Below are 12,044 nucleotides of genomic sequence, written 5' to 3' on the forward strand. Positions count from 1 at the left end.
TTGCCTTGCTTTAGGTCCAGTGCACTATGGCTACTGTTATGGAGAGCTGATCCAAGCCCATATCTGACAGCTACTTGTGTCCTGCTGAACCTGGGTTTCCAAGGCAGTTACAATCCTTTCTATGGAGACAGAAGTGCTCGCACGCAGAGCCAGGACATCAGACAAAAGTTGAAAGGCCTGCTCCATCTAAGGCTCTAATTTGCAAATGGTCTTGGCAGCTCTGCCTGATATTCCGCTGTCTATCTCTCCATCTCCAGAAACTCATTCTCTGCATTGAGCTCTATAACGCCATAAGGCTGTGTGGCACAGGAATAGAAGTAGGCCATTCAACCACATCAATTCTGCTCTGCCATTAAATGAGATCGTGGCTGATTTTATAATCAGTATGATGGTCACCATGGGCCTGGTCTCCAGCAACCTTCCAAGTAAGTGTCAGAGAACTCAGCTGTTATTCCCTCTGCCAGTGGTTAGCTGGCGTCATTCAGTGATATGTTCACCATTTGTGACCTTAAGTCTAATCTAGAACGTGCATCCACAGAGGTGAATGTGCTGGTGGAGGGTGCAGGTGAACACCACACTGGTACATTCTCCAAAGTTTAGGAGATATCAAGCTCAAAGGTGGTGGTAAAGGTGGTACTGGAGGAGGGTGTAGATTGGAGATAGGGTAAGGCTGCCTCCTCTTTTTTTTCCCTTCCATTGGTTTTTACTGCCTACAATAGTGAAGAGAAAGATTTAGCTGATGGTATGTGCACTCTCTTATCTAAACAGCCTTACTCCGTTGACCCATCTGACAACAGCAGACTGCAGGCATTCTCACTGGCCTATTTCTCCCTGAGCACAGACACAGTCACAGTCACATCCCCCACTTCCAGCTCTGTGGCCTCCTCCTCAAAAGGGTTGAGGATTTGAATATCTTCCATCCATCTGCCAGTCGAGGCCACTCCCTCCTATTATGCATATTCTTCTGCAGATAGACAAAGCAAATAATTGAATATCATCCGTATTGGTGCATTAGCACTTCATTAGTATGCATACCAACACCAGCTCCTGAGCCTACCTATATGAACAGGAACTGTCCTGGCTTGCAACTAGTAGAAAACTGATAGCAAGAGGTGACCGGCACACACTCATTACACATTTTCCATCTGGTGCTGAGGCTTGCACATTAGCTTCCTCTTTGACATCTCTCTATATGGGCACAGTTAGATTTCACGATGGTCCTATGACCGTCACTTTGTGGTAAAAGTACTTACTGTTGTGGAACATGGGGGATTGCTCACCCTTGAGTTGCTTTGGAGCCAGGTTTTTCTCTGGGCTGCAATCTCTATCCTGTCTGCCTAGGCCTGATGGGAAGGCTTCCTGCTCTCATAACTGGGGAATAGGAAAAGGAGGACAACCTGTAGTGAGGCATCACTGAACCATGCTGCCACTCAGCATGCTGGTGGCATGTCCAGGAGCATGATGTCCAACACAGGCTGCAGTGATGCTTCTAGCTTGGAGTGAGTGAATGGCTGTGCACATGCCCTTTAAGTATGCTGCCTGCACTTTTGGCCCCAGAAGATGGCAGTAGTGACGAGAACCTCCTGCCTGCCAAAATACAGGAGGTGCCATTGTAGTCTGGCGCACTGATCTTTACATTGTGGAGGTTCAATGTCAACTCTCAGATATTTCTTCCTACCTCCCCCCGACCATGACCCCACTTCCAAACATCAAACCATTGTTGCCAGGACTGTCACTGACATCACTACATCCAGAGATCTTCCTACCACTGCCTCCAACCTTACTGTCTCCCAACCCTGGACAGCCCACTTCAATGTCCTTCCCAAAATCCACAAACCAGACTGCCTTGGTAGGGTCATCGTATCAGTTTGTTCTTCCCCAATCTAGCTCATTGCCTCCTACCTTGACTCCATCCTCTCTCCACATTTCCAGAGCCTGCCCACCTACATGCGCAATTCCTCTGATGCCCTCCACAATATTGACAATTTCCAGTTCCCTGGCCCTAACCGCCTCTTGTTCACCATGGATGTCTAATCTCTCTATACCTCCATTCCCCACAAGGATAGTCTGAGAGCTCTCGTCTTCTTCCTCAACCAGAAGCCTGAACAATCCCCATCCACCACCAACTCTCCTCGGCTTGGCTGAACTTGCTCTCTCACAGAACAATTTCTGCTTTAATTCATCTCACTTTTGCCAAGTCAAAGGAGTGGCTATGGGCAACCGCATGGATCCCAGCTTTGCCTGCCTCTTTATGGGGTATGTGGAACAATCCTTGTTCCAGTCGTACGCTGGCCCCCTTCCACAACTCTTTTCTCGATACATCAATGACTGTTTCAGTACTACTTCAGGCTTCAGCCAGGAGCTTGAAAAATTTGTTCATTTTGCCTCCAATTTCCACCCCTCGGTAACCTTCACATCGTCCATTTCTGACACTTCTCTTCCTTTCCTTGACCTCTCTGTCTCCATTTCAGGGAATAAACTATCCACTGTCATCCACTACAAAGCCACTGACTCCCACAGCTACTTTCACTATAGCTCTTCACAACCCGTGTCCTGCAAGGATTCCATCCCATTCTCTCATTTCCTTTCGCCTACATCGTATCTGTTCGGATGATGCCACCTTCCAATACAGCACGGGTGACATGGCTTCCCTCTTCCATGACCGTGGTTTCCCAGCCACTGTGGTTGAAAGGGCCTTCAACTACTCTGACCTATCACCCATGAATCCACCCTTGCCCCTTCCTATCACTGACAACATGATCGGGTCCCCCTGGTCCTCTCTTTTCATCCTACCGGTCTCTGCATTCAAATGATCATTCACTGCCATTTCAGAAAACTCCAGCAAAATGTCACCACCAAACACATCTTCCCCTCACTCCCCCATCTGCATTTTGCAGGGATCATTTCCTCCAGGACACCCAAGCCCACTCATCGACCGCTAACATCATGCCCCCTTTCCCATGGCACCTTCCCATGTAACCACAGAAGATGCAATACCTGCCCCTTCACTTCCTACCTGCTCACCATCCAAGGGCCTAAACAATTTTTCCAGGTGGAAAGCAGCATTTTACTTGTACCTCCTCCAATCTGGTTTATTGTATTCGCTGCACAAGATGTGGCCTACTCTACATTAGAGAAGCCAAACGCAGACTGAGTGACCAATTGGCAGAACACCTCCAATCTGTGTGCAAGCATGACTCTGACCTTCCCATAGCTGGTCATTTTAACACAGTGTCCTGTTCGCAGGCCCACTCGTCTGTCCTTGGCATGCTGTAGTGCTCCAGCGAATCTCAGCACAAACTGGAGGAACAACATCTCACCTTCAGACTAGACATTTCATAACCTTCTGGACTTAATATTGAGTTCAACACCGTCAAATTGTTAACCAACTCCCAGTTTTTCCCATTCTTTGAGCTTTACTTGTTACATTCTCTGTCATCATGTCCTCTCTCCCCTCCCCCCACCCCAGTGGGACTGTCTCTTCTTTCCATCAGGCAGTTAGACTCACCATTGTTCTGCCACTCTCACTTTCCAATCACAATCCTGTTAACTATCAACATCCTTTCTGCTCCAGCACTCTTCAATCCACCTTTACCACCCCACCCCAACTATAGCATAAAAGCTGCCCCCTCCACACTCACGTCAGCTCTGATGAAGAGTCATCTAGACTTGAACTGTTAGCTTGCTCTCTCTCCATGGATGCTGCCTGATCCACTGTGAACTCCAGCATTTGTTGTTTTCAATACAGCTTCTGCCATCCTTCTCACACATGCATATGTAACAAGTTGAGAATTGTGTATTCATGCAAGCAACAGGAACTGATGGAAGGCTCTGTCTAGAGTATGTGGAATAATCTTTAAATGTTATACAATACTGTAACCAATGGTTGAAATACTTAATGGCAGGCAGTAATTGTAACCTTTGAGATGGTAAATTGAGACCAAATTAACAAAGATAAATTTCTAGAATGAAAATGAAAGTATAAAACTGCTAATAAAACCACTGCAAAAAAAATTCATTATTGTTAACCAAATTGAAATAATCTGTCCATGAACCCTGCTTAAATGTAAGCTTTCAAAAATCATATGATTAAATACTGAGCTCAGTTCTTTTAAAAATTCAAATGCTGTCGTATGACAGATTGGAAGGCATCAATGGCTCCATTCTCAAACTGTGCAAAGATAAATATATTAGATAGGAAGTGATCTTTTAGATATGTTTTCAGTCAATGTGGACCATGTTTTAAAAAAAAACTTGCTTCTTTCTTCAAAATGGATGGGGGACCAAGTAAACAAACAATAAAGACCAAATTATCCACTTTACTCCACGTTGTTTAAAGAATAGCAGAGGAAATAGGATAAAAAAAAAGACAAAAGTAAGGACAACATGAGCAAAGTATTCACTCATTTTTATGTTAAAAATTAAACTTTAGACATTTAAGAGGCAATTTTAACACAGACTACTCATTCAGACACTGACAGGATCAGGTGCAATGTTTGTTTTAGACCCAATTTAATTTCCACTTTGCTGATCTCATTGGACAGTAATATGACATGGTGTAAAACTGGCACCTCATTCAGTTCCATCGGCGAATGAAGGCTAAAATGTACCCCCAATAGATTATGATTAATATTACAAGAACAAAAGTATTTATCATGTTTGAATAGCTTTATTATTGCATAATTCTTTATTGCAATGTTGCAGTATGTGCACTGTAAAACAAACAAATCCAGGCAACTAGCCGAATCAAGAATTATCCTGAACCTGCCAGCAATCCAAAGGTTGTGTGTAACTGCCCAAAAAATTCCCACCTCTGAACACAACATATTATTTCCTTCCATAAGAGCAGACAGGCTAAAAAAGCCCATTCCCTCACATGCTGATACTTCACATTACACCATGTGAGCAATAACAAACTAAAAGTCAAACTAAGCCATATAAATTCAAATGATTTTTAAAAATTACACAACTACTGAAAAACCTACAGATTCATGCTTCAGAATGTTGAAAGCACAAATACCATAAAGCAACCACCTTCAACCGCGCAATACATCAAACAGCATCATGCCTAAAAACAACATGGTTCTACACTGTCAAACATAACTAATAGAGAAAGAGAAACTAGAAATGATTACAATATATCATGCACACTTTGGCAGAATTTGCAGCAGGTTTCTACAGTTAAAGTGGTACCTTCTTAAAATGTAATGTTTGTTTTGTAGGGTACTTCACTCTCCATTTTACAAATTGAAAGTTGGATAACTCCAGTTAACCCGGTACACAATACTTCACAACAACATGGATCACTTGTATGTTACATAAATATTTATTGGATAATATTATGCATGCTTAATTAGTCAGGGAAACATTGGGGGTTTCCATTCCTGACAAGATTGAAACTGTGGCTAGAGGCCTACAATGCCCAAACGTAGGCAGAAAGGCTGCAATTCATATAGCCATGTGAACTTACCAGAATGCGTCCTTAGGTGCCCAGTCAGTGCATCTCGCCTCCTGCAGGCATAGCTGCAGAAAGGGCATTTGAAGGGTTTCTCTCCAGTATGCAACTTGATGTGCCTCAGTAGGTTTCCTTTTTGAGTAAATGAAGCACCACACTGGTTGCAGCGGAAGGGCCGTTCACCTGTAACACATAAAAGCAAGATAGCACACCTGTGATCAAAAGCAGAGTTCACGGAAACAGGTGCATTATCATGGCAGACATTGTTTCCATGGCAGCAGCTTTAAAGTCTTACCATTAATACATGTCCCAAAAAAAGTATAACTGGAAGAGTAGCTTGTAGGAGCTTTTGAGAAAGTGGTGCGAGGGGGCTCGATCTAAAATACCCGGTTGAAATGACAGGTGATAAGATTTCATCTAGATTTTATGTGCAATACAATCCTAAAAAAAATTGTTTACAAACAGGCTTACATGAGAAAACAGAAAAACAATTTGTCCCCGTGATCACTGAAACACACTCGGTTAATGACTGTATCTGGTAATCTCAGGTTTTGGAGTATCTGCTAATGTTAATTCAGTTGTTAATAATTGCAGCCCTACAATTGCACTGAGACTGTCATAGTATTGTTGAGACACATCCAGATTTCCATCTTCATGGGCTACTTATTGCATGCCCCAGCATCCCGTGGACCACATTTAAAAAGTACAGTACAAAACTTCAAAGTGAATAAATGCTTTTGCAGACTATACCTCCTAAGCAAAATTACACACTTCGAATAAAAATTAGTTTTCTGTTATTTGAAATGTGATTAATATGGCCAACAAGTAGTTTGGGTTTAAGCTAAATACATATTTAAGTATTGAAAGGTGAAACACAACTATATTAATACGATTCTTTTCACTGGGCACTGGTGTTGGAAGAGATTATATTGATTCAGACTATCTTCCATTTACAATGCTGTTGGGCTATTGCAGTGATTATTTATACAATCTAACAGTCACTGCTATCAGTGGTAGTGACAACAGATTTCACTGCTGGACCTACTACAGCTAGTGTTTCTACACTGAACTCTCAAATCCAGCTACCCAAAAACTGGCGTTCTTTGAAATCTAGACATTTTTTGATGAATCTTTTCTTGCTTTCAACAGGTTGTATTGATGTAGGGAAGTGAGGGAAAGCACAAGAGAGTTATTAAATGCAACACATGAGAAGTGAATTAGTATCAGCAGCAACATGGCCATTAATCTATCGTATTTTACAATCCTATTGGTTGGTTTTCCTGCATACTCTCTGTTCACTGAGCTAAGGCATTTCAATTTGAATTAAAACATTTTTTTGAAAAATTTTGAGGCTGCTAGATTTGAGAGTGCGAACCTGTAACAATCAATGTAAAAATTAAAAATTGAAAACAGATGTTGCATAAATAAAAACACAACCAAATAGCAATTAATTATGTCAAATGAATTGTAAAGCAATGCATTGCAGATATGACTTAATAGTTTTATAGCTTTACTGGAAAAAATGTTGATTTCTGACATGCCCCTAGAAGTCAAATTTTCAAGTCATTATAACCTCTTCATCCAGTCAATCATTACCATTCAATTACAATGCAAGTAAATAAAACTTATATCAGAACCAGCAAATCATCATTTGACATTTATTCGAAGTTATGTTCGAGCCCAGCCTCAGCATTTAAAATGATTAAATAATTCTTGCTTTATTTTGGATCATCTGCCATTGGTGACTTCTCTCAATCCCATTGACTACAATCATTCATGTTATGTCATGTTATGAGTGCTTTGCCTAAAGGCAGGTCTTTAACTGTCTGCTGATGTTTCATCCTAAGCCATTTTCTTGGCAGGTTTTGTAAACGGTGGTTTGCCATTTGCATTCTCAGGGTCAGTGCAAGGAAGCAGGCCCCTAGACTTCTGTACAAATACTGTTATATTGGTTCTGATTTGATTTGTATTAAACTGGTTGAAAATAACTTTATTTTTAAAGAAACAAAATTGAGAAGCAAAGAGGTTACGCTACAAAGAGGTTTAGTACAAACCTTAGTTGAACTATATTTAATTGAGTGTACCATGTAGTTCTTGTCTCCAAAATACACTTTGTTTCTGGAGGCATTGAGGAAGGTAAAAATTCAATTTACACAGATTCCAGAAATGACACGTAGTAGCTACGGGAAAAAAAAGTGAGCAGCCTGCAGCTTTTTTTTCTCTAGGAAAAGAATACCAAGAGGTGAGTGAACAGGTAATTTTGAAAATCTAGAAGAGATGGATGTGATAGATTTAGAGAAGGTGTTTCCACTTGTGGGAGTTCAAAAGTAAAGATTATAGAAATAAGATGGTAACTAATAAATCTGACAGGGAGTCCAAGAAATACATCTTCACCGAGAGAGTGGTTAAAATGTGCAACTTGCTACTGCAAGAAGTAGCTGAAGTGACTTACATAGGCGCTTTTAAGGGAGAGCTAGATAAATATCGGTGGCAGAAATGAACAGAAGTGCGTGCCGACAAGGTTACATGAAATAGGATGGGGGTAGATTTGTATGGAGTACGAACACTAGTCACTTGGGCTGAATGGCCTGTTTATAAAGGGATAGATTTTGCAGCAGTAAGGCTGAATCCTGTTAACTACACTTTCTGATGCATGTTTACATTTAAAACATTTTTCCCCACAATGTTGCTAGAAGTCCAAGCTGATTACCCCACGGCTAGAATAACTGGACATTTGGAGCCTCGGTGAGCAATGCAATCAATGTTGTATCACTTTAACTAATGAGATGTGAGGACTGGAAAAAAAAGCAAAGGAAGGGCTGAGCAGGTGAGTTAGAGTCAAATCCGACACTGAAACATAAAAAGTGGGTATGAGGGAATGAATTAACCAGGAGATGAAAAGAACAAAAGCAAAATATATTTAATGAGTCAAAGTTTGTAATTTTTAAGATCATCCAAAACAAGTCATAACCTGAAGGAATGAGACTCTACATTCAACTCTTTACTTTCGGGGCAAGCTTGATTGGCAGTCATTCTCAAGGACGGAAAGAGTGCTTGTTACTGGGCTTAAATTCATGTGGCAAGTTTATTTGGGAATTAATATCTAAATTTAGCAAGTTCATCAAAATTATGGATAGGTTAAACAAAAAAAATGTGATTTCTGTGAAACCAAAGGCAGAGTGGTGCAACTTAGTCAAAAACTTGTAGTGATTCACAATTCACAGGGTATCTCTTCCTTACTACAAGCTGTGGCCAATTTACATATTAACAGTGTAGATAGCATTCAGACATCATTATTTTTCAGACAAAGATCTAGCTCTGTAAAATCTTAATCGCAGGCTGGGCCTAAATATTCAATAGCACAGCTACACCAATGTTTGTATAAACAGGTAGATCGTTTCAGGTAAACACATTTCAAACTGAACAATCTGGATGTCTGAATCTTCATGTTACTATTTATGAAAGGTGGTAAGGAAGGGAACTATAGACCGATGAGCCTGACATCAGTGATGGGCAAGTTGTTAGAGGGGATCTTGAGGGGAAAGGATTTAGATGTCTTTGGAAAGGCAAGGGCTGATTAGGGATAGTCAACATGGCCTTGTGCATGGGAAATCGTGTCTCACTAACTTGATTGAGTTTTGTGAAGAAGTAACGAAGAGGATTAAAAACTGAAAAGAACTGCAGATGGTGTAAATCAGGAACAAAAATAGAAGTTGCTGGAAAAACTCAGCAGGTCTGGCGGCATCTGCGAAGATAAAATCAGGGCTAATGTTTCGGGTCCGGTGACTCTTCCTTACAATTGGACTGAGGATCTGAGTAAGGGTCATTGGACCCGAAACATTAACTATGATTTGTTCTTCACAGATGCTGCCTGACCTGCTGAGCTTTTCCAGTATCTTCTGTTTTTGTAACGAAGAGGACTGATGAGGGCAGAGCAGTGGATGTGATCTATATGGACTTCAGTAAGGCATTCGAAAAGGTTCCTCATGGTGGACTGGTTAGCAAGGTTAGATCACATGGAATACAGGAACAACTAACCATTTAGATACAGAACTGGCTCAAAGATAGAAGACAGAGAGTGGTGGTGAAGGGTTGTTTTTCAGACTGAAGGCCTGTGACCAGCAGGGTGCCATAAGTTTGGTGCTGGGTCCACTGCCTTTCAGTATTTACATAAATGATTTGGATGTGAACATAGGAGGTACGGTCAGTAAATTTGCAGAATACACCAAAATTGGAGATGTTGTGGCCAGCAAAGAAGGTTATCCCAGAGTACAGCGGGGTCCTGAGCAGATGGGCCAATGGGCCAATGGGCCAAGGCGTAGCAGATGGATTTTAATTTAGATAAACGTGAGGTGCTGCATTTTGGAAAAGCAAATCAGGTCAAGACTTAACGGGAAGGTCCTGGGAAGTGTTGCTGAATAAAGAGAACTTGGAGTGCAAGTTCATAGTTCCTTGAAAGTAGAGTCCCAAGTAGACAGAATAGTGAAGAAGGCGTTTGGTGTGCTTGCCTTTATTGGTCAGTGCACTAAGTATGGGAGTTAGGAGGTCATGACATGGCTGTACAGGACATTGGTTAGGCCACTTTTGGAGTACAGCATGCAGTTCTGGTCTCCCTGCTATAGGAAGGATGTTGTGAAACTTGAAAGGGTTCAGAGAAGACTGAATAGGCTAGGGCTATTTTCCCTAGAGCATCAGAGGCTGAGGGTGACGTTATAAAGATTTATAAAATCATGAGGGGCATGAGTAGGGTAAATGGACAAGGTCTTTTCTCTAGGGTGGGGGAGTCCAAAACCAGAGAGCATAGGCTTAAGGTGAGAGGGAAAAGATTTAAAAAAGACCTAAGGGGCAACTTCTTCATGCAGAAGGTGGTGCGAGAATGGAATAAGCTGCCGGAGGAAGTGGTGGAGGCTGGTAAAAAACAGCATTTAAAAGGCATCCGGATGGGTATATGAACAGAAAAGGATTAGAGGGATATGGACTAAATGCTGGCAAATGGGACTAAATTAATTTAGGATATCTGGTTGGCATGGACGAGTTAGACTGAAGGGTCTGTTTCCATGCTGTACATCTCAATCACTCTAAGTCATAGGCCATTGAGGCTTGTATTCCTATTTCATAGGACCTGCTTAGGTTTCCATTTTAATTTCAATACATAATTCCTTTGCGTTAATGAATGATTCCTCCTTGCCTGAAGGTGTGGTAATTTGTGGAAAATTTACGGTAAGTAACAAATCCTTGCTGCAAATTATGTTCAATCCATTCAATTTAGAAGACATGAAAATGTGAAAGAAATTGCATATAAATTAAAGAGAACACTTTAATAGTGAAGAAACGAGATTTGCAGCACATCATAAATAAAAAAGTAGCATTCTTATTTGTTCTTGGAAGTTATTCAGCTTTTATACATGAGAATACCTAAGTATGTATTCGTTCTAATATCTTACACGTAGCTCCAATCAATGCTTCATAATATCTTTAGTTTGGTATAAATTTACTAATTCTTCAGAATTTGTGGGAAATTTACTAAGAATTTGGAATGTTGTTTTGTGAACTGTTTTCCAAAAGTAGATTTTATGAAACATTTTGCATTATCAGTCTTGGTAAAGTTAAGCCTCAAGCAAAATATTGGATGAGATGGAAATCTAATTTAAAAACAGCCTTTTTTTTGTTTCAATTGGTGGTCATTGACGTGAAATGCTTCTTTTTTTACAGATTCTGCATGATCCACTGTGTATTTCTAACATTAAGCTAGAGGTTGATAAGGTGTTATTTCCCATATGTTTATCAGAAGTAGACATAAATAATTTCCTGAATAACTTTCAGTCTAAATTCAGTGTAATCATAAACTTCAAAATAACACTGGATGGAAAGTTGCTAATGTATTTTCAGGATATTAGAGAGAAATGTAAAGACCATAATGTTATAAAGCAGAGTGGGCATCAGTTTTTTTTACATAATGGACATAAATATTTTCATAGAATCGCAGAATCTCTACAGTCTGGAAGCAGGCCATTCAGCCCATCGTGTCCACACCGACCCTCCAAAGAGCATCTCACCCTCACCCACACCCACACCCCCCCCCCCCCCCCCATCCTTTAAACCCCACATTTCTCATGATTCATCCATCTAGCCTGCACATCCCTGAACAATATGGGCAATGTAGTCTGGCTAGTGCTGCGCATCTTTGAACTGTGGGAGGAAACCGGACTACCCAGAGGAAACCCACGCGGATATGGAGAGAATTTGCAAACTCCATACAGACAGCCACCTGAGGCTGGAATCGAAGTCCCTGGCGCTGTGAGGCAGCAGTGCTAACTGCGGTGTCCTCGTGCCACGTATTTTAAAATTAGTTGGTATAGTCCCTTCACAATGCCTTTGGAAAGTTTTGTGTTATATTCTTGATGTACAGAGCACTGTACAATTAGACAATTTATTTTATAATTAATATATTAAGTGACCATACAATGACTAACGAAGTCAGGTCAAAACAGTGTAATGACTATAAGCAAATACCCTTTTATTCATTCATCGGATGAGGGCATCACTGGCCAGCATTTATTGCCCATCTCTAATTGCCCAAAGGAAGGTT

General features: G+C 41.0%; 1 protein-coding gene across 5 annotated transcripts in view; it reads right to left on the reverse strand.

The window, feature by feature from the left end:
- ikzf2 (IKAROS family zinc finger 2) overlaps positions 1–12,044 on the reverse strand; it is a 100,289-nt gene that overhangs the window by 63,715 nt on the left and 24,530 nt on the right. For all 5 annotated transcript variants that reach the window (XM_048599414.1, XM_048599412.1, XM_048599415.1 and 2 more), the window contains one exon: positions 5,471–5,638. In XM_048599414.1, coding sequence (XP_048455371.1) covers positions 5,471–5,638 — 168 coding nt within the window. The remainder of the gene's footprint in view (positions 1–5,470; positions 5,639–12,044) is intronic.

The sequence above is a fragment of the Rhincodon typus genome, chromosome 7, assembly GCF_021869965.1.
Source record: "Rhincodon typus isolate 14 chromosome 7, sRhiTyp1.1, whole genome shotgun sequence".
NCBI lineage: Eukaryota > Metazoa > Chordata > Chondrichthyes > Orectolobiformes > Rhincodontidae > Rhincodon > Rhincodon typus.